Source organism: Choristoneura fumiferana, chromosome Z, assembly GCF_025370935.1.
Source record: "Choristoneura fumiferana chromosome Z, NRCan_CFum_1, whole genome shotgun sequence".
Classification (NCBI taxonomy): Eukaryota; Metazoa; Arthropoda; class Insecta; order Lepidoptera; family Tortricidae; genus Choristoneura; species Choristoneura fumiferana.
In genome coordinates, this window is record NC_133472.1 from 8,714,489 (window position 1) to 8,737,347 (window position 22,859).

Here is a 22,859-nt window from a genome sequence, read left to right on the forward strand (position 1 = left end):
TTATGACGCAATAATAAAAAAACAAAATAAGATGGCATTAAACTTTCGACGTTTATTGAACGAGATTAGTCCCCTGGTTAGTATACTACGTAAATAGAGCCAGCGAAAGGCGATAGCGACGTCGGTACCCGGTAGTCGTACTCACGGTAACCAGGTGTCATAACCGGCTTGTCAATGTACATTGGCCCGGATACTTTGGGTTGGACATCATGTATCATAGTGCACTTGAATTGTGCGACTGTCAATACGTTTAATCGAAAGCGTCTCTCTACAACGTCTCTGGCGGACTACACAATTCCGCTTCTGACCCCATATTTTATTTAAGTACGTTTTTCAATCATTTACGTTGCAAACTTTTTATGGCGTTGATAACGACGCGGAATTCGCAGAGCTCAGTATCGCGTTCGCGTAAATTATTAACGGTAAAGTATGTACCTGTTCACATATAGTTACAACGTCAATTTTCAATTTTCAATACCTACTTCGTTGAACTAGAAGCTCGTGGAATGATATTTTAAGTACCTACATAATAAAAATATGTATGACCACGAATCATAGTATCCATTTGGGTCCTATTTACGTCAGAGGATTGCAGAAATTATACTAGGGTTGACAAGATTTAGTTGAGACGCGTCAGCTAGATAGAGGACAATTCATCTTAATAAAACAACGCCGTGTCTACGAGATGTTTAGTTCAATGGTTATAGAACTGTGTGACGTTACTTTAGTGCAGATTCCGACGTAGGTAAAGATTAACGCTTGGTAATCGGCTACCTGAACTTATTGCGTACGTATCGGGTAACTATAAATAGGTTTCAAACAACACGTGATCTTCGTGTATAGTAGGCGAGTGCGTCACTTGGCCAACAAAAGTTTACGTGATAATGACCGATACCGGTTCGTCGTAGTTACAATGACTAGGGTTGCTCTTTCACTATTTATAAGTAAACAATCAACAATATTTTAATTCATATAACAAACTTAAACCACCGTTCAAACTTTCACTAACAAACTGAACTTTGTTTGAGGGCAGAAGTCACTGGGAGTAAAAAAATGCAACAAGTCTGTTTTATACTGAAGGCAGCCCTAAATGAGGTGACTATCGGTCCATTGGCCTTGAATGAAGTTTCCCAGCGATTTTACAGTCGCTCTATAAATAAAACACTTATTTATTGCCACAGGTCATTTAACTCTAAAACAAAAATGTTTTCGCGTAAGGACGTTCACTCGTATTTTGCTCGAATTAGATTAGATTTGCAATTGATCTAATACACTTGGAAATGTAATCTTCTTATTTACGAGACACTTGTTTAGTAAATATATTTGAAATGTCACATTATTACACGTTTTATATTAGTTTTGGTGTGTATATAACTCTGAAACTTTAAGCGTGAGAAACTAAACGAATCGTGGAAGCAGATTTAAACTAAACCTTTTTGATATTTATTTGAGACCGCGTTCTGTCAAAGCTAGTTTGTACATTGATTTTCGAATAGGTATTGCTAATCGCCAGTTATATAATATGAGGCGCTCGTTAAGGAATGCCAGCCTGACAGATACGGCCTTCCTGTGTGACATTGAAAGGGTTGAACACCCTGTCCTTATTGTATTTATAGGCACGTGAAGCCAACGGACTGTTACTCATCATTTATTTACGCGCATGCAATAACTGTGCAACGATTGTTAGGTAACATCTACGTAGGCTGCGTTATCAGAGTATACAGCGAGCGACGAACATATTGAAGTATTAAACCTGCAGTAATCTTTACAATTAGCATTAACTTATGTTACCCACCGCACATTATCGTAGTTTTGCAACCTATAGAGTACAAGTAGTAGTAGAACTAACGTGTTTTTTATGGACTGGGGCCATTGATAAGAAAAACATTCACACGAACGTCATTCGAGTTTTCGATTATAGAAACAATTTCCTGTTCAAACGACATTGAATGACGTCAAAAAAAACTGGATTTTAAATAGAATTCGCAATGCATTTTATAGCCTGGATCTGTAGAAACTGGATGGATCCGAAGTTAGATATAGATTGCTGATTTTTCGTTTCACTGATATAATGGTGGCTGCGTTAAAAAAGATTAACGAACCAAATGTCAAAGACCTTGATAATGATGGAGACAAGCAATAAACATTCGCAAGCGGCCGCCGACAGCATTTTCGCAATAGATTCTTACATCAAAGACACGGGTCGATTTAAATTTCTTTCACAAAAAATTACAACAATGAGCGCGAATTTATTGAAATCATTCCTCGAATTAAATCGCCCCGTATTTTTGGGAAGATCAGGGGTGCTACTACGAAATTTGTAAATCGAAGTTCGTATCGTACTGTCACTCTCAATCTAGTATTAAATAATATTAGCGTCAGCGGGATGGCAAGATACGAAGTTCGAATTTTGCACTTCGTAGTATAGGGCCAGTTTGAAGTCTGTAGGATCGTCTGTTAACTTTCAATGGTCTATAATTAAACAAGGCGCTTTGGAAATTTTTGATTTATTTCAAAATATAACAATAGCTATTTCTGAATTTCAGAAGAAGCGTCCTGAAAGCATATTTATTTTACTTTCAACGCCATTTCGTTGTTCATGGAGCGGTATTAAAGATAATTTTCATCACTTAAGCTCTTAAAGTAGGTTGCATTTAACTTGAAGTCCGTGTTGTAAATTCGATTAACATCTTTAGGGATGTAAGTAAATTAAAAAATCGAATGGTGCTCCTTTGTATTCACGAACTGGTAAACAAGGAGATTGTAATGCGTAATACTTATCTCCAAACCTCCATGCTGGCATAATGCTGCTGGCTAGTGCTGGCTGAATGGGCCAAAGCAAAGAGCACGAGGCCATTAAAAAAACAAAAGACGGTTTGGCGCGATAAATTTTCTTCCACTCTGTTACAAATTGCGTTTATATTTAGAACGGTTTTTTTATTACCTCGCATTTGTGATGAAAAGTAGTGTTCAACTCGAGTGTAAATGATCAATTACACCCGCGAACTAATAAGCACCCTCGCTCGCTTTGCTCGCTCGTGCTCCTAAATATCTTGGGTGTAATTGATCACTTACAACCCCTGTTTATCAATCTACTATAAAGGTTTGCTTTTTGACTTGTTAATGGTGTGATCCGGTCGGTCACCGTTTCCGCGGCTACAGAACCATACTTATAGAATCTGAAGACAGTGACAAATGGATCAAGGGACAAAGGATTTGGCCACGAAGGTGAAGCGGTGGAGACGTGAGGCGAGTTCGTGCGGAAGCAACGGCGGCCGCGCACAGGGTCGCTGGACATTTCAAGTTTGCACTGCTTTGTTTAATCAATTTGTATTTATATGCTCACACCAAACAGAAAATTAGGTGAGTGATAGATTTAACCCCGAGGTGAATTTCGTGTATGAAAAGGGACGTGCATTTTCACCATTAATTAGGCAAATGCAACGTGGAATCGACGCGACGTAGGCCCATCAAACAGATTGGCAATTATTGAAACAACCAATGAGAGCAGAGACGGATTTTCGTTGTGTTCATGTCGTTGTAAGCCGTTTGTCCAAATAGTGATTAAACTGGAAATGAAGCTAATACTTAAAACGACCAGTTCCATGTGTAAGTGCAAACGAAACTGCTTTTGTTAACAAGTGACGTCTTATCCTACTGGTGTCGGTACTACTCATAATTTAGTGCGTCTCTTATATTGCATAGAGCTTCATAAGTACTGCATATATTTTTATGAGAAAGTAGTTTCATTTAAAAACCACATGCTTTGTACAAGTCCTACTACTCCGACGATTCTGATATTGGCCACGATAGCATTTAAGAACTTGCCACATTTTTGATAAAACCAAAAAGCTGGGTGCGCTGCGCACGCCACGGTATAAAAGTGAGAAATTACATTAAACACAGACGAATTGAGAGCCAGTCATTTAACCTGAAAATCCATTTGTCAACGGACAAAAGTCACTCATCAGTAGGTATATAACCGGAAATGTCAGCAATCCACGGTTAGGTACAGTCAACGTCATAAATAAGTGATTCTGTACCTTGTCGCTTTCAGTCGTTACACAATTTCGTATGGCTTTTCAAACATGACGTTAAAGTGACTAGGTACAAAAGTGATCACTTATTTATGACGTTAACTGTACGTATTTAGCCTACACCTGACGCTGGTACAGTCGAGTAAATTGATTCACGTACCAGTATTATTTGTGCTACTATGTCATGTTGACATCCCATACATTTGCCAAAGAAATCATAGCGAAATTGATTATGATAAGGTTCCACTCTGGTACGTGAGTCAGTTTCCTCGACTGTATATCGTCCTGATATACGATATACTCGTCGTATAGAGCAATGTAAGTAGTCATGGTTTATTTAAATGACGAGGTCTAGTTTCAAGTGAGCGATTCTGTTAAAAGATCCCATTCCGTGCGTTAAGTTTGATTGATCATTGAACATTCAAATCTATACAACTACTCTATGCTGTTCAATGTAGATTATTTACATTAAGTTTAAGGTGAAGCAATCAAACGTTGCTTATTTACAAGGAGTAATTCCGTCATGGCAATGCCAGAGAGCGTGCGAGCCATGAACTGCAATAGTTTTTTTTATTGAAACATCTGACATTTATGATAGATGGTACTGATCTTTAGATACCCAAAACACTTAAAGCAAGTAAGACTCAAGACCCAAGTGACAAGGTTAAACGAAATATTTTTAATGTTGCATCACCAAATAAAAATGTTAATATGACGGCTCATAACAGCAATCAGGAAGTGCAAGCTTCCGACCGCGACTGTGCCGAAGGTAAAATGTGTATAAGTTATTGTTTTTACATCTATTTACTACCTGCTAAAATTATAATTGATAAATAAGGTCAAAGAATTCCGTGTTGTGGACTAGTTTGGTTTGTTCCGCTTTGCATTATCTTTTGTTTTTTTGCTGAAAACAGAACGTTTTCTCTTTGTCCCACTAGGAGAGAATTCTCAGTCATAGTTTTAGATTGGCATTGAGAAATACGAAGAAGTAGCCGCCGTAAAAAATGGCATAGTGCATGACATAGCTTAAGTGCTAGTTTTAGTCTTAGTTTTAGGTGGTACTTATGGAGCCAAAATATACCTTTCTTTCTTTCTTTCAAAAAAGTTAGGTGTAAACATAAGCAAAAGGCAAAGGTCATTATGCTTTGCGGATTTAATCTTCACTCGTTTTAAAGATGTTCAAGTAACGCATTCTTGGCTAATGCTGAAAAGCTCCTATTCTGATGCCCAGCCGTTAGCTCAGATTGTAATGAGACATTCATCCTCATTTTAAGCTATCGTACAAGGGTACAGGCAATTTGCATCGGGTACCGGTCAGTTCAGGAAGTGGATACGGTTCCGGGCAATGTCAGTGACGCGTCGAGGCCGTCCAACCACGCGGCCATCTTTGAGCTTGTTGTTTTCGTTCTTCGTGTTATATCGAATCAAGGATCAACTCATTTTTCCATACAGATAGAGATTGTAAGAATTACCAAGAAGATTATACGCGATAGTAAAAATTTGCAAAACAATACATGTTTGAGTGTATGATATGCTTGATGAGGTTTTTCTGTTGTATCGGTTTTGTCTGTAATTATCGGATAGTGGGTTTGCAGCGAATTAGAAAACTAGGAATAATAAGTTAACCCTCACTCACAGACGCCTATTAACACAATATACTAAGTACTAATAAACAATGAAATGTGAGGATTTCTGAATACAACAAAATGGCAGTGTCAAGTTTTCGTCGTAGCCAACGGTATCTAATCTACCTATTATAGCATCAGCCTACAGCTACATTTTAGCGGCTATACTGTGCAATTTCGGATTTCAGGGTCATGGTCAATAACTACAAGGAAAATTTCATCCACGTCCGTGCAACTGTTTGTTATTTTAACCACAAACAAACCAACAAACATTCATATAAATATATTTATTAGTGAATAGAAAATAAAAATAATTTGGAAACGTTGAAATAATCTAAATGAATTATATGGATCGGTTTATTTTGTTGAAAGAAAAGTAAATGAGTTTGTTCGGTCCGTTTTCAATCTTTAACTAATGAACCGATTGCCATGAAATTTCACATACATATATTAGACGACCTGGCAAAATCCTGAAACAATTACTTGTACGGTCAAGGACTTTAATTCATGAGTCACCATGGAACCTTTTCAAAGGAAAAGTCATTACGATTTTCCTTGTTAATTAATGCGATGTCACTATGACGTTCACTGTCATTTGGCCTAAATTTCATGTCAGCCCGATCACTGATCTTCGGTGAACTTTGGTTTGCAAAATTTCTCGAGCATTGTAAATTAAAGAAAAACTTTGTGAAAATACAAGATTGTCATGTAACTTCAACCACTCAACAAAGTCGTCAATAAAGCTAGTATTCTCCAATCTCAGAGGCTATTCATGACTTGGTATAATTCGGCGCAGTTCGGAGCCTCTTGCGCGGCCTCCGCGCCGGCGCCTTGACATTTTCCCTTCCACATTCACGCGCTGAAACATTCCATTTTAAAATCATGCCAGTTCCGATCTAAACACTTCCTCAATATTATTTTGAACTTGAGTTCTATTTTGGTGGTATATTGTATGCGTTCGGAGATATTTATGAATTATGAATTGTGTATTCTCGTTTGTTTTTATGGTACTTGGATGCTTAGATTGTCCTGTTAGTATAGAGGTGCATTAAGTTACTTGTTTATTGTTTGTTCGTGTTGTAGTCTTTTTACTCACGGCGGAACGGAGAAGTTGCATGCGTTTAGGGTGATACTGATACATAATTATGTTTGAAATATCTCATTTTAGTGTGATGTACAAAGTATGGACCAACTTTAAAGGGGTCAATTAAAATGAACATAGAGATCAAAGACCAATGAAAAAGTACGCACATTGTTGGACAAATGGCGTACCTATTAGAGCATGAAGTCACGACCGCGGCTCTAGGTACTCAAAATGGCGAACAATGTATTTTCTAATGGCCCGGCCAACACGCCTATTATCATTTAAACTCAACAGCCGACACCGGTATCCTCCCACTACAATACATTGAAAGGAAGCAGTGACATTCAGTACCTTTTTCGCTTTCACTATTGGAAAGTGAGCGTAAAAAAACGTATTTCGGCAACGCCAAAATGGCGGGCGGTCGTCGACCCCATCGAGTCATGGACCATAGACAAAGGGGTAGCCATATTGTAGCGAAAGTAAAAGTGTGGCTGGTCATAGAGCTACGGTTATGCAGTCACGATTGTGATCCACGAGACGATTTGGGAATGTCACGGTTAGCGCGGCGCTCCGGCAGCCTTTTGTTTTGCAACCGTGCGGAGTCACTCCTTGATCTGTTTTCGAGGAGAGCAATTTATTGTTTTTGCACAATGCTAAGGTTGCGAAAATCATGTTCTGTGGCAGCCCAGACACACAGTTATACTAATATTCAAAATGAGAATCTTTGTATGTGTTGTCACCCTTTCCCACTCGAAAATAATACAGGCAACTTTTATTCCAATATTCCCACAGGATGGGGATGTACTCAGTAGGGCTACTACGTAATTCTAAAATCGAAGTTCGTATCGTACCTACCGTCCCTCTCGCTCTCGTATAAAATAATATTACCGTCAGCGGGACGATACGATACGAACTTCAATTTTTGAATTTCGTAGTAGCCCTACAGTACGCATGTGCAGTCAAGTGCAAAAATAAGTATCTATTCGAAGCACTCAAAAATATGATACTACGGCCTTATTGCGTCGGAATAAGTCTGTGGTACTTATTTTTTAAACTTTGAACAATTTCGTATTTTTACACTTGACTGTAGGTACAATGTCGAAATACCCACCGCTAATTCAGACACGTGAAGCGTTGCATAGATGTTGTTTGTTGTTGTTGCTTTATATTACGTAAATTATGACCACGATTTTATTCTTAGGAATTGTTATGGGAACTTAGTAAAATCTACGAATAGCTTTGACATAAAATATCTAGTGTTCTAAAGTATCTAACTCAGAAGAGACAGTTAATTAATTTTAGAACTTAAACAAAATGGTAAATGAAAAAGAAAAATCGTGGGATAAATAATGGTTTGTTGTATGTATATAGATTGGAAAGAGCTCGTGCTCGACAAGGAGGACTGACAAAATGGATTACCTCTGATATCGTAGTGCTAAACATCGTTGAAAAATTTATAAGATTGATCGTACAAAGGTTCTGAACACTTGGTGTTCTGAAGGGCAAGTGTGATCAATCAAGACATTATCGAGCTATATAACTTCCAATTGCGGTACTGGCACCAAACTGGAACACATCAAGTCAAGATGTCACGGCGAAAAGAGAAAAACAGATGGAATCAGTCGATCAGTGAGGAGGGCATTTTATCGTTGAAGTAAACAAGGAATAAAGAATAATTAATGACAGACGACATGGCTGAATGAACTATATTTCCTTTGCCTAACCCATAGATGGATGAATAAAAAAATGAAAAAGCCTCTATCCGGAATAAGCGTAGAAAGTACATAAGTATCGTATTCGTAAGCTTCAAATGTTTAGGTTCTTATATATAATTGATTTACTGAAAGGTCGACGATTATAGATCTGGTAGACATGAACTTTAATAACTAGGATGTCAGTTTCGATCAAGAAATTTTGGATAAGTTTATCACCTAAGTAAGGCCAACGAGAAGAAATAAATTTTGGCATAAAAGTATCAGCTACTAATAATAACGTATCGATGCAAGGATCAAGTATAACTTATCTCGTCGGCTTTGCTTTAGATCATCTTTACTACCCACTGTTTCCTGCCCCTTAGAAATTAAGAAGGATATTTCATAACGTTAAAAAGAAACACTTTGAGATCAATCCTCATCTATACTTGGCTTGGATAAAGGTAACTAAACAAACTTCAGCTGCCAGATTTGGTGCATTTAAGGATTTTAAACATTGATTGATTTAGTTAAATTTGATGAAAATAAATCGACATCAAACATTTTGGGACAGCACTTGACATTTTGCAACACCTAACACAACAAACATTAATTATCTGTTTTTTTTAAACCGCGATGTTTTTTTATTTTAATTATTAACTCAAATCTGTGCAGGAGTTTAATTTTTATGTATAAAACATGTTTTCTATTTTATTTGTTTCTGAAAGTAGTGTTTTAATACAAAGTTACATTTTAGTCAATTGATGTACATATTGGATTAAAATACGAACGATACGTACAGTCACCAGCACCAATATCTGACACAACAAGCGTGCATATATATCTGATACGACTCTATTTCTAGGGCCGGAAGGACGTATCAGATATTTTTGCACGCTCCGCTGTGGCAGATATTAATGCTGGTGACTGTACATCAATTGTGCTTTTAATTCCTCTTATTTTAATCTGATACAATGCTCTTTCCTCTTAAAATGTCTACTAATATTTATGCATCACTATCTCCCAAAGTGAAACAACAAACCAAATAAATAAAGATACTAAATGCGAATAAAATGTTTCAAGAAAACTTGTAAAGCTTTTGCGAGATCACCTATCAATACTACGTAGCACTTTCGTAGCAAAGGCTACGCGCGCTACATCGTAAACTACGACTGAAAGAACTACAATCTTCGTTTAGTTAGAAAACGGAATTACTCGTACCTACTATAAATTTAAGTACTTGCCCTCTGTTATCGTAAAATAATGCTAAAAAAATATAAACCCAACGAGTAAATAGTAGCTTCCTGAAAATCGAGAAAAAAATTCGCTTTGCTTATTCAAAATAGACTGCGTAAAAAAAACTGCGATAATGTGGTAAAACGTGTGCAACATATTTACCCATCGTGGAAGTCATGGTGTGTAGGCGCTGCGTGTGCGCACGGGCGTCGTGCTCCTCCAGCCCCAGCTTGGCCGCGCCGGCTAAGACTCCAGGCACATCACACGAACCTCCAAGTTCAATACACCGATCACCTTTTTAATTTACGTCTCCGAAACTTCTTGGACACACCAACCATCAGCATAGTTTTTCAATAAGCACTCGGTTCAGCATGCGGCCGCACTTCCTGTGGAACAGACGCGAGGGTAGCCCGGTGCGCGCGCTCCCCGAACCTCTCGATTCGGCAAAGTCACGATAACGACTGCGCGCGAATGTCGTCATGTCGAAATTCGAAACACTTTCACCTAAATATTCCGCCTCTGTTTCGGACGCGGCGGGCGTCGCTCTCGGCGCACACGCACACACCGCCGACTCGGTCGGTCCTCAATTACGTACGCTGTAAAAATTGCGTCAGTGTTTTTCGTAGTCGACCTTATGCTTGACGAGTGCGCTGCCGAAATATAGTTATCTCGCTCTGGTACTTATTCACCGTTACACGTCAAGTTTTTGTTTCGTTTCTTTATCTGGACGTGCACACACGCGCGAGAGTGCGGATTTCGATAGCGGGGTCGTTGAACCGCCGAAAAAGATTTCTTCGGTACTAAAGAGTTGGTGGTAAGTGTTCAGTGTTAGGATGGGTCGTTTGCAGTTGCCATTAAGTGGCGTCTCCATAGCGAGCCGCCGCGTGTGTGGCCGGGCGGCGTGGAACTGGGTCAGCGCGCGCGCACGCCGCGCCGCTCCCGACGCTACCCGGATGATATTCATAATTTCATTAACAATGACTTTTGTTTCTCTTGCACCTAATTCAACCGCGACGCTATTGCGAAATGGGGAAAATCACATAAGCCGCGGTGCTATGAAAACGCCAAGATATTCTAAGGCACGATTATACAAGCTGATAGAATCTCTTTCGTAACGTGGCCTTGTCAATGCTGTTTACAACTTTAAGGTGTCCGTAATGCAATACAATCAATACAAGTTGTTATTTTAACTGAGGGTCAGTACGCAATGGGCGCACTCCCTGCGCCGGCGCTGCAGAGCGCTTTAATCATCAGCATGACAATAACATAACCTAGTTGAGCGAGTTGGCGTTTTTGTCTGAAAGGTTAGACGGGCCGTCGGCACACTTCGGTGTTGGATTACATTAAAATGGAGTTCATTCGCATCGACCGCGATTGTAGCTACCTAGCTGAATTTGAACAATGACATTTGGATACGTCCTGATATTGCTTACCTGTTTCTTTATTGTTATTTTTTTCTATATTTTCCGGCAAAATTATAGGCTCTGAAGTTTTTGGCTTTACTGAAATGTATAGGTAATCATCAGTATACGGCAGTTGGTTTCTAACTGAAGCACATGTGAGTGCACACGAGATAGGCGATGCCTTCGCGCATCCCGTCACGTATATCGCCCAATCCCTAAACGGTGGAAAATTACCTCCAAAAGCGTGTTCAAAATAAGATTTGGTATTAATAACATTGACACTTCGTAGGCGGTGACTGGTGCGTCGGCTCGCGCCGCCAGTCAGGTATCGCGGGGTAAATTTAGCCTGCGCCCATCGAAACTGGGTTAACTATTCTCCTGTACAAACAGGGCCACTCGAAATATTGACGCAACACAATATGTACTCGGTGGAATAGGAGAAAGCGGGACTCTTAACCCATTTAGACGATCAAAAACAGGAAGTCTCCGTTACGTTTGGCACCGTATCAGGAAATGCCTGATGCTGTATTTGTGAGCTACGGATGCTTTAGAGCAGTTTGGAGAAACGAATATGGGTTAGCTTTATCGTATACTTAGATACTAAAAGAAGGTATTAAGGTAGTTATAGCGTACCAACTATTAAATAACATGATAAGTTAGAATATATTTGCTGTCGCACAGGTACAGTCAGCATCAGAAGTAGTGGGTCGGTTATGTACTCTATCGCATTAAGACACTTGTCAATCTAGTACGGCGTTAATTACGTGGTTGTAAAACAACAAAGTATAAGTGTGCAATTACTTTTGATGCTGACCGCACACACGTTGGTAATCTGGTTCATGCATGTTTTTTAATTACTTAAACTAGAGTAAAACGACAGAATTAACGTAATAAAATTTATATTAAGTAAATGATATTGTAACGGATAACTCACGTCTTAAAACGAGTTTAGCTCGATATGTTTCGGGCTATTTCGTAGCCCTTCTTCTCAGGAGCACGCGACTCGGCGGCTGCCGCAACACGCACACTACGCGCCACCGCTCTGCTCGCGCGACTGCCCGACGAAGCTAACACCGGCGCACAAGTACCCGCATTTTTATCGTCATTTTTATTGTCAATATCTAATGTAGGGTAGCACACAACACTAACAACATCGCTCCGTAAAAGCACGTTCACACCAACCGATGACGCAGCACGAGTATTTAAAACTGTTTTCCAACTCGGGGGTACCGACCAACCACAATCCCGGTTAAAATTCGGATGACGACTAATCTCAATGGCTTCACGCACTTTCCGCGGAATGAAAAACTTTTCTCTCGCAAGTACAGACACCTTATCAAACCTGATGTAAAGCGTCAAATCCGAGATCAATGAATGCTCGGCCACAGCAGAGCCCCTGTCGTCCTGTTTCCTCATACTACGATACTACGATTAAACAGCGCTCCTGTAGCACCCAGATATTGATGGCGGTACGTGGATGACGTTTTTGCGATTGTGTCCAGAGATAGTGTGTCACAAGTTTTCTGACTACCTTAACACTATGCACGATAAAGTTAAGTTCACGGTGGATCAATGATGGACAGTTGCCATTTTTGGATGTTTTGGTCATGCAGAGGCCCTGTGGTAGATTGGAAACCACAGTTTATCGTAAGCCAACTCATACGGATCGATACTAGAGGGCGGATTTACACCACCATCCTTGTCATTTATCTTCTGTGCCTAGAACATTGATTAATCGAGCCTTGACGATTTGTGATCCGAGATTTGTGGATCTTGAACTGGGTCATGTGAGACATGTTTTGGAAAGCAATGGGTACAACTGGAGGCAGTGCAACCGTGTGGCGAACGTGTCGGCTCGTCATAGACCAGTGGGGGCTGAGAGGCTTCCGGTATATTTACCGTTCATTAAGGGGATAACGGATAAAATCGGGCACTTGTTACGCCGAAGATATAGCATCAAGTCAATTTTCCGTCCTCATATGCAGCTTAGACAGTTGGTGCGATCGCCGAAGGATAAGGAGCCCCTGAGTGGTCCCGGGGTGTACATGATTCCGTGTTCGTGTGGCAAGAGCTATATCGGTGAGACTGAGTCGTAACGTGTCTACTAGGGTATCGGAGCACATACGTAGTATGAGGAAACAGGACGACAGGGGCTCTGCTGTGGCCGAGCATTCAATGGACTCGGATTTGACGCATTACATCAGGGTTGATAAGGTGTCTGTACTTGCTAGAGAAAAGTGAAGCCATTGAGATTAGTTATCATCCGAATTTTAACCGGGATTGCGGTTGGTCGGTACCCCCGAGTTGGAAAACAGTTTTAAATACTCGTGCTGCGTCATCGGTTGGTGTGAACGTGCCTTTACATTAAACATTGACAATAAAAATGACGATAAAAATGCAGGTAGTTGTGCGCCGGTGTTAGCTTCGTCGGGCAGTCGCGCGAGCAGAGCGGTGGCGCGTAGTGTGCGTGTTGCGACAGCCGCCGAGTCGCGTGCTCCTGAGAAGAAGGGCTACAAAATAGCCCGAAACATGTCGAGCTAAACTCGGTTTAAGACGTGAGTTAACCGTTACAATATCATTTAATATGAGTGAGTCTCACGGTAGTTTCATGGTTATAAAATTTAGTTGCGTTAAGGAAGTGTGTGAAAAAACCAAGAGCACTATCAAATCTTCACTATCTTGTTTAAACACACAACAAGAAAACATTGTATTAGACAGGTACTGTGTACACAAAGGTTTCGCAATTTTTACTACGCGGAACTATACAGTTTTGGTTCTCATTGTTATCAGTTGGGTATTGGGGCATCGATCAGGGCTTCGTCACCGTATCAAGAGTGTGGGCGCGGGTGTTCACACGGCCCGAATGATCTAAGTACCAGTTGAATGACCTACCTGACATGGATTGCGATAAACTTGCATAATTAATCAAATATCTCTAATTACGACAAACAATCTAGTCTGCAGCGTTGATAAGGCACTATTAGTTGAAACACGTTAAAAAGGGTCGATGTTTTTTAGAAGCCAAGGAATGCTTTTTGTGTTCGACTAAGTATTTTTAATATAGTTAAGTAAGTACCTAAGCTTAACCTTGATTGCTGCTTTTGCTGACTGTGCTTGCATTTCGAAAATACAAACTGAAACATAGATGCACAGAAAAACCAGAAAAATAGACCAGCGCTGGGAATCGAACCCAGGTCCTCGGCATTCCGTGCCACGTGCTATACCGCTACACCACCACTGGACAGGGGTACGTACAGACACGAATTTCTCTATGCACCACATATCTCAGCTTGTTTGTTTCTTATTTAGTCACTTTAGCAGCGACACTAGCGACATCTATGCTGTAGCCCTCATCGAGAAACTTTCAGCATTTCATTGGAACTAACCGCTCACCCGGACAAGGCAATCAAATTAAGACTGGTTTTTGGAGTATTTTGTATTTTTCATTTCAACTCCAAATTTTGTTACTACAATACAATACAATAACTCTTTATTGCACGTAAACACCCACGGTAAAACCAACAAATAGATTTCTAAATAGTATTTTTCTGGTTTTTCTGTGCATCTATGGTTCAGTTTGTATTTTCGATATGGGTTTTACGGAATGAGATGGGTTTTACGGGATATTCATTAATATGGGACTATTATTTAGTGTCAAAATGTCAATGTGAAAAATTATAATAATGGGTGCTAAATCTAATGAGGGCTATCTTTTTTTGTCTTACTAGATGGCGCCACTGTTGCGTGAGGTTTTTAAGTGTGGCTTTCAAAGTCTGTTATTACGGGCGTGAAAACAAAGTTTAGATTAAAATCATGTTTAATACATCTTAAAACCGTACCATAAAAATATCGAGCAACCACAGTCTTGCGTAGACCCGTTTTTTTTCGGAAAAAAGGGAGTACAAATGTTTTCGAAAGACAAAACTGTCTCAAAACACAGACAGTAATTGCCCCTTATCGCATAATTTATTGCAATAATTAATTTCAGGTAATACAAAATATGCACACAATTATTCTAATTATAAATAAACCCGCAAAAACTATGAGATTTGACATTTCGGAGACCTCACGCTACACTAGCGCCTCTAGCGGCGAATTCATACGCGATAGCCCTCATTGAGAGAGCACGATAAATACGAACTTTTCCGATAAAACACAATGTAAGACCTTTAAGCACTACATCAAACTTGTTACTTTTGAAAAAAATCGCGAACGCGGAGTAACAAACATTGTAAACAAATGACGCGCTGTCTGCAGTATCGAAACAATTGACCGATAGCTAAACATTATTCGGAGTTTTCGCGATTTTCATGTGCTTATCGACAATCCGAATTTCGTCGAGTTGCACGATAACGGGGTGAATGACACCGCATTCGTAAACAGCTTGACAAAGCGATCCCAATTAATGAGTGTACGTAATTACAGTACACCTTGCATTTAATGCCGGATCTTGGAGGCAGTAATTGGTGATCGAGTGAAGACAGAGTGCAGGGGTGATTGTTAACATCGAGCGAACGAAAATAGCGTGTTTTACAAGCTTTTATTTAGTTTGCCTTTGCCTTAATTGAACCTTTACCCTGCTCCTGTTGACTGATTGATCTGAAAGATATGTGTCTGAAGTCTGAATAACAGAGCAAGTTCAGTCTACAAATACTGCAGTCAACAAAAAACAAGTTGTATTAAAAAATACATCAAAGCTTGGATTATTCACAGGTTAAAAGAGCAAGTTACTCGTAAGATTATTTTAATACTATTAAAATAATCTAATTCTAAATTACTACTTTTTAACAAGTAAGGGTTGTTAAAGCTTAAACATGTTTCGTTAACTGCGCTTGATAAAATTAATGTTTATTTAGTCTGTTTGTCAGGCACCCAGTAGTGACGCAGCAACGCTTCCTATTCTTTGTTTCTATGAAGCCAACTATGTATCAGCGTTTTCCGTGCCATTGCATTCTTGTGTCTAACTTTTTTAATGACAGAAAATTTCAAAATAAGTAAACAAAATATTATTTAGTACTTGAACATACTGAAAGCAATAAATGCACAAACGGTAACTGGGTCAAAATTCTTTTCGTTGTCTTCTTTTATCCCCGAAAAAACGTGACGGAGTAGTTTTGTATGGGACAAAGTGCAATTTTTTATTTTTCTCTTGTTAAATGAGGCAATAACTATATGACTTTTTAGCCATATATAGAGATGTTTCACGCTTTTAGTTCACATGATATTTCTATGCCTCGTATTTAATTCACCAGTTCCGTGACACATACCATCCATTAATATTTATCATATTTATTATCATACTGATAACATTTTAATATCTACACTTAGAGCAACAGTCATATTCTCCGCATGTGCCCTTAAAACGTCTATAGGTAGAGTCAATCACGTTGATGCGCGCTGTGGTTCTTATTACAATGTCATTAATGTCTAATTTTGACAAAATCACGCGTCTTCGTGGATAGCACTAGGTATAATAGTGTTATTCCCCGTCTGTTCAAACTTATATCCAGGGATGCGACTAAGTGAAAAAATCCGGTTTTATAGACATGAAATACTTAAGACTTAAGTTTGTCACGTGGAGGTTAATATTGTTCGCATAGATATTTCAAACTTTTCCGTAAGTCCTACAGAAGTATTTTATACTCGGCTGCTAAGAATTCCTTGTTAAGTTTTAAGTACTTCTAGTTTTGCTTTCAGGTTAATTTCTAGCTAATAAGGCAAAAAGCAGCGTCAACTTTTTATTTATCAAACAGCTGGCAAGTGAGCAGGTGGGTCACTCGGGCGCTGCTAAAAGTAATTTCAAAACGCCGAACTATCTTAAAAAAACATATAACTAAGACAATTTAATAATTAAAATCGTTCAAAGTGCGTATCTGGCCACATGCTGTATTTTGTATTCTGTATTTAGAATTTATTATTGAGTTTTGATCGGTTGTTTAATTTGTAAAGCCCACCTACTTATTTAAACTATAAAGTTTTCTTTTTATATATCGAATGATATATCAATTTGTTTTGAAATTAGCCCGGAGCATTTCAGCAGATGCATAATTCAGTTTGATTGAAAATTCATGTAAAATTAGTTTATCGATTTTTTTTATTCACTATGGACCCAGTCACGCCTTTGATGCGATGCACTTTGAATATTTGTTAATCACAATAAAAAAATTCAAAACATTTACAAGGGTGTTCAATCAAACTGAGTTAACCATCTGCTGAAATATCCTGGATTACTTGAAAATACCTTGTATAATATTACTGTGATTAATTTAATGTATCCGAAAAAAAATATTTAGTTTGGTCATTTCGCACTAACAAAAACGCTAATATTAGTAGTACACGATTAATTAGGATGAAGTCATGACGATTTCAATATTTAAGTAGTCAAACTGGCTGAAAATCAGCCATTGGGTCCTACTGAAGACCAGCGTTGCGGCTTGCTGCAACATTATGTTGAGTGGCGTCAAATTTATACTGTTTTAATGTGTTCTTCCAAAAATTTTCGAAATTTTTCCTTCTCATGCATTTTGTTATGTTCTGTGTATATACCTATAGGTAGCAGACAAATAAGCAGACAGTTCACGGTTCACGGTTGGTGTGCTGGTGTGTAAATTGATCTCTCTCTCTCTAAAAGCTGATTACGTTCGTCACCAGTGCCAGCCATCAGAGGGCCTACTCCGAAATTCGAAAATCGAAGTTCATATCGTACCGTCCCTCTCACTCTCGGTTTAAATAGTACAAGCGTCAGAGACGGAATGACACCATTAAATTTTAGAATTTCGTAGAAGCCTCGCAGTATCGCACATGCAAAACCATACCACGGTAGCTCTAGTCAGCTTGTTCACTGTTCAAAGCTGAGGTCGTTGACGTCGACCTATAAAATGTTTTTCAAATTTCCATCGCAATACGTAATGGGCTTTCGCTCGAATGCCCTGACAATGCACAATAGTTTGATGTCAATGCCTTCGTCGATCGCAGTGCATGACTAACAATTAGTGGTTGGCTGCCAAATCGCGTCTAGGTAATGCAAATGTTTCGATATATTTTATCAAGCAATGAACTTTAAAAAAAATCGTGATCGCGTTAGAATTAGCGAGTAACGGTGTTTTGCTAAGATTACTTCGACGTTTCAGCCTTCAGCCACATTGCAGCGGCGGTTCCTAGGAGTGGACTGAAAGAGTATATTATATTCGTTTGTCGCACGAGTTTTACTATCTACTACTAGTACCGGCTACTAAGATCCGCCGAAAGAAGTATGCTGGGCATCAAACTGAAAGATATAATCAAAAACACCGGTATTCGGTCTAAAACACAAAAATGGCCTTCCGCCTGAAATGGCAATGGGCTGGACACACAGCAAGAACTAAGGATGGTCGTTGGAGCAAAAGGATTCTGCATTGGTACCCGCGGGAGTCGGCCAGGCAGCGCGGTCGCCCGTGCCGCCGCTGGCGCGACGACGTGGAGGCTGTGGCAGGCGTTACCTGGACCAGATCCGCCGCTGACAGAGACACATGGCAAGAGATGACGTCGTGAGTCAGAAACTTGATACACATACGTCTATGTAGAATGTCAAAAGCTTTAACAGGACTAACAAAGTCAAAGTAGATAGGTTGGTTCAAATAAATAAATAGGTTCGTTAGGTTGCTTTATATGCCCGAAGGGCACGCTGCCCACAAATAGGAGCCCCACGCCGTGGGGCTCCGTCAACTCTGTCATAGGGAAGTAAATTTGCTAAAGAAAATTAAAACTGACACCTACTCTTTTTCTAAACGTAAAAAATTATATCAGTAAATAATAAGATCGGTTATAAAGGCGTTTCGGAATTTTTTTAACAAGAAAATAAATTATCAGAAAATACGTCTATAGGGAAAGAATGCGCGAATGTTAAAGAAATACATTTTTGACATTATCTCTGTGACAGTTGAAGATAGAGGGCTGAAAGTTGGAGTTATTACTAGTTATGAGGCGACAAACAATTAACATTTACAAATTCAACTATACCTCACAAGGGCCACATGACCTTTCTTAGCCTGCTAATGCTCTTTGTTTGTAAATATAATTCTAAAATGGAAAGTATAAAAATTAAACAAACTAATAGTTAACTCAAATCTTTTCTTCGTATCGCCTTCTTTGCCTAGCGATCATTTAAAATCGCTTTCCGTAAACTTTGTCATCGTCTCCAATAGATCATAAATTCAATTAATTATCGTCGTTTATCGATAGAGAAACTCCCTATACCTGTCATTAAATTCTGACATCTGAATCCTGTGTTTTCTCACAGGCTGTTATTCCGACCTACACATGTGCAAAGATTCAATAAATCGGAGTGTCCTCGTAGGATTGTGCAACATCCTGTAAACAACGCCACGAACAATGACAGTACTATTAACAGATGTAGATTTGGCACTCGCATAGAATAGAAACAGTGGAAGGGATACTAATGGTTGTACGGTTGAACCATTTCATTTCTGACCCACCTCAATTCGTTTTTAAGTAGGTATACATACGAGTAGTACTGATTTTCTTTGTCAGGCAATGCGATGTCACCATTACGATTTCTGTGAAAAGTTTCACACAAGTTCACGATTCTGCTGGTTTGATAGCACATTCGATTTTCAAACATGAGTATTCACTTTTCCACACTAACTGCCAAGTGGATACTTTAGTTTGGGAACCGACCGTACACAGATAGTGACTATGACTACCTACCATGTAGGAAATAGCTGCAATATCTTAGCAAAGTATCTAACGCTGTGAACGGTTACTCTGTCGACGGCACATGTGGTTATATAACCTGGTGCAGCGGAGACCGAGCTGACGCCGCGTGACGGTGCGCCCGCGCCGGGCCGCGCCGGCGCTCGCGTCTAGTTTCACAACGCCCAGCCACCGCAGCCGTTTTCACTTTTTCGCTGTCAAGAACGCGCGCGAACGATAAACAAAATAACATTTCGACCGTCACTGCCAACCAACCCACCAATCCAACAAGCCCAAAACGCCAACGCACGCTCATTCATTCCAACCCATCCTACACCACGATTAGGTCTAATTTGCGTCGGCCCCTGCCAGTGACCTACGGCAACCGTCACTATCCACGGCGTAGTTCAACTGGCGAGACACAGGGCCTTCTATTCGCAGTGACTAAACCGCATTTTCAACTTTAATCCTCAACAAATAGTATACTAATTGAAGTGGCAAGCTGATACGTATAAAGCCATTACGGCGTGCAGTTTGAATTGTAGAAACGTCGAGGCTGTTCATTGACCTTTTTTTGGCACATACGCTGTAACCACAGCGAGCGTACGGCGAAACAAAAGACCAATTTGAGATATTAGTTAGTGGAACCTTGATCTGAAATAAAAGATACCCACATTCGCTGCAACGATTGAAGGTATATACAAGAATCGACTTCTGCGTTTCTTAAGTGTAGTAATTTCGTAGCAACGCTGAATTCTACGTGCGTAGAGTCTCGTAGAGTTCTGCTACAAGCAAGTAAACGCGCTGTTACAATTATGTTTTTTTTTTATATATAATAAATACACACAATGTGTAATACGAGTTACGAATACTCTAATCCTAATCTAATCTTATTATCCTGTGTTCTGTTATTTTCATGTGTTTTTATGTACAATAAAGAGTTTTACACTACAATACTCTAATGAGTACAGTGTATATCGGCTAATTCTAAGTAATCGCTGATCAATATCTCAATGATTGCTCATTTCAAACTTTTCTACTTCATTTGCAAGCGATATTTGATTGCTTTTAAAATTCTTGTTCAATCTGATACAAAGCTTTGATTGTATTTTGTTATAAACAAAAGGCTGCGTGCGGACTGAAATCTGCTTACTTGTCATAATAATAGCACGGTTGCAAAGGCTGACATTGCCTCTCACCGGCCCACGTAACGCAGTTACGTAAAAGGTCTTTACCCTTGTTTATCTGGGACGAATGTATTAAAGATGTTTTAATTTATTAGCACTTGTAGAGTCGGTTGTGCAACGTCGAACAATACGCTAGATGACGCTTTAATCATCTTCAGACAGCGTTTCAATTCGCGTTCGAAAGTCTAACGGACTGGTGTAACGTTTTAGTCCTTCGATCGGCCAAAAGTAGGCAAAACAATAATAAGATAAAACAAAAACTCGGCAGTGCACTGCGCGGAATCGAGGTTGGATTTTCATATCACAGACGTGAAGATAAAAACGATGAATTGGGTTAATTGATTTATTGTTATTTCTATATAATATACTGCAGCAGAATTGCCGACCCAGTGCACTGACATGTAACTGTTTCAAGGTAACAAAATAATTTGCTCATCACGCATTTTTTAAAACGAATTTCTTTTACGTGAAAAAGTATCTAATGTCAACTTTTATAACGTGAAAAAAACTTGAAACTATTACAAATTTTGTATTTGATTTGAAAAATAGCTCCACCTTTACATACACAGTTCTAAAAAACCATACTAGTTTGAAAGTTTGCTTATCCCTTTCAGGGAAAACTAAATCTCCTTCCAGCCTTATATACACGTATGTATAGAATTAATCGATGTCTCCTGTACGTAAGAGGCCAGTGCATCTTTACGTAAGGCGGCTCGAGGCAATGTCAGTGTTTATGTAAATGTCGAAGACAAGATAAGTATATGTGAATAGCTTCCTTAGATGTGGAAGTGACAGGCACACGTTGCAGCCGCACTTTGACATACAATTTACGTACCTACTAAGTAATTTGCTTTGGTTGGTATACTTAAGGTCTTCTTCATACCGGCAATCCCGCAGAAGACTAGAAAGGAATATCCGGACTTAAAAATTGATTTCGTAATTGTACTCTTGATATTAAGATATTTCATTGTTCCAGCAAAGATCGTAACCCTTTCGTCGTAATCATAAATCGGGCCCATTTTGTGTTGTTGATCAATTAACACGTCCCGGGTGCATGCGCGTTATGAAATTTCCACGAGACCAAAATACTAAAACGAATTTCCACATACTAATGCACGTTAACCCAGCTACTAGAAATATTTGTTACGGCGCCGTCAGAACCGACGGAAAATATAATATTTTAGTTTCCCAGTTTACGGTTCGCATCTATTTCAGAGACTGTGTGGCAAGCACACACGATACTTTCACGGAATATTTTTCTATCGAGAAAAACACGGCTAGTTACATTATCCAGAAACCCTTAGTAAGTATCTCTTTACTTACCTAACTGAAATGTATTAAGCGTAAGTGTTCGTCGATAAACGCGTCGATGACTAATTGAGTGTTTGCAGGAAACACAAGTAAGTCGGTCAGTCAATGGGTAATGACAACACGCAACTTAATGACGCTGTAAAAACGCGAACGAAAATAAATTGTTGCGTGGAGACATTTGTGACAAAACGTTTGCGGCCATGCGTTTAAATATGTTAAGCGTGTCACACACTACGCAGATACGATAAATACGATAATAATTTATCGGCGTATAATAACTTAATGATCTGAAACTATCACACAATACGCAGATACGATAATATACGAGACGATACATTCAGTCTAAATCCTTCAAACTGAGTAGACTTGTTTTTTGCTGCGGATTGTTTATACAGGATGTTTTCGTGTTTATCTCTTCTAGATTTACTCGCGTGCAGCGGGGCTCTCATATCAACCTGTATCTATTTGCAGATAAAATACTATACCATATTTATATCGGCAGATATTATACACAGATCAATTTATATACGCAGATAATATCTTTGCCATCTTTCGATATATGTCGGTGCCCACAGATTCACGATAAAATATAAG

General features: G+C 39.2%; 1 protein-coding gene across 13 annotated transcripts in view; it reads right to left on the reverse strand.

Moving 5' to 3' along the window:
- Positions 1-22,859, reverse strand: part of Hr4 (nuclear hormone receptor 4) — a 140,040-nt gene that overhangs the window by 24,163 nt on the left and 93,018 nt on the right. Inside the window, exon 2 of one of the 13 annotated variants that reach the window (XM_074084970.1) lies at positions 9,836-10,059. The exons of 7 other annotated variants lie outside the window; for them this stretch is intronic. In XM_074084970.1, the coding sequence (XP_073941071.1) occupies positions 9,836-9,851 (16 nt within the window). In that variant the 5' untranslated portion in view covers positions 9,852-10,059. Of the gene's footprint in view, positions 1-9,835; positions 10,558-12,010; positions 12,135-22,859 lie in introns of those variants that run through there. 5 more of the 13 variants (XM_074085009.1, XM_074084967.1, XM_074084991.1 and 2 more) reach the window with 5 other exon arrangements.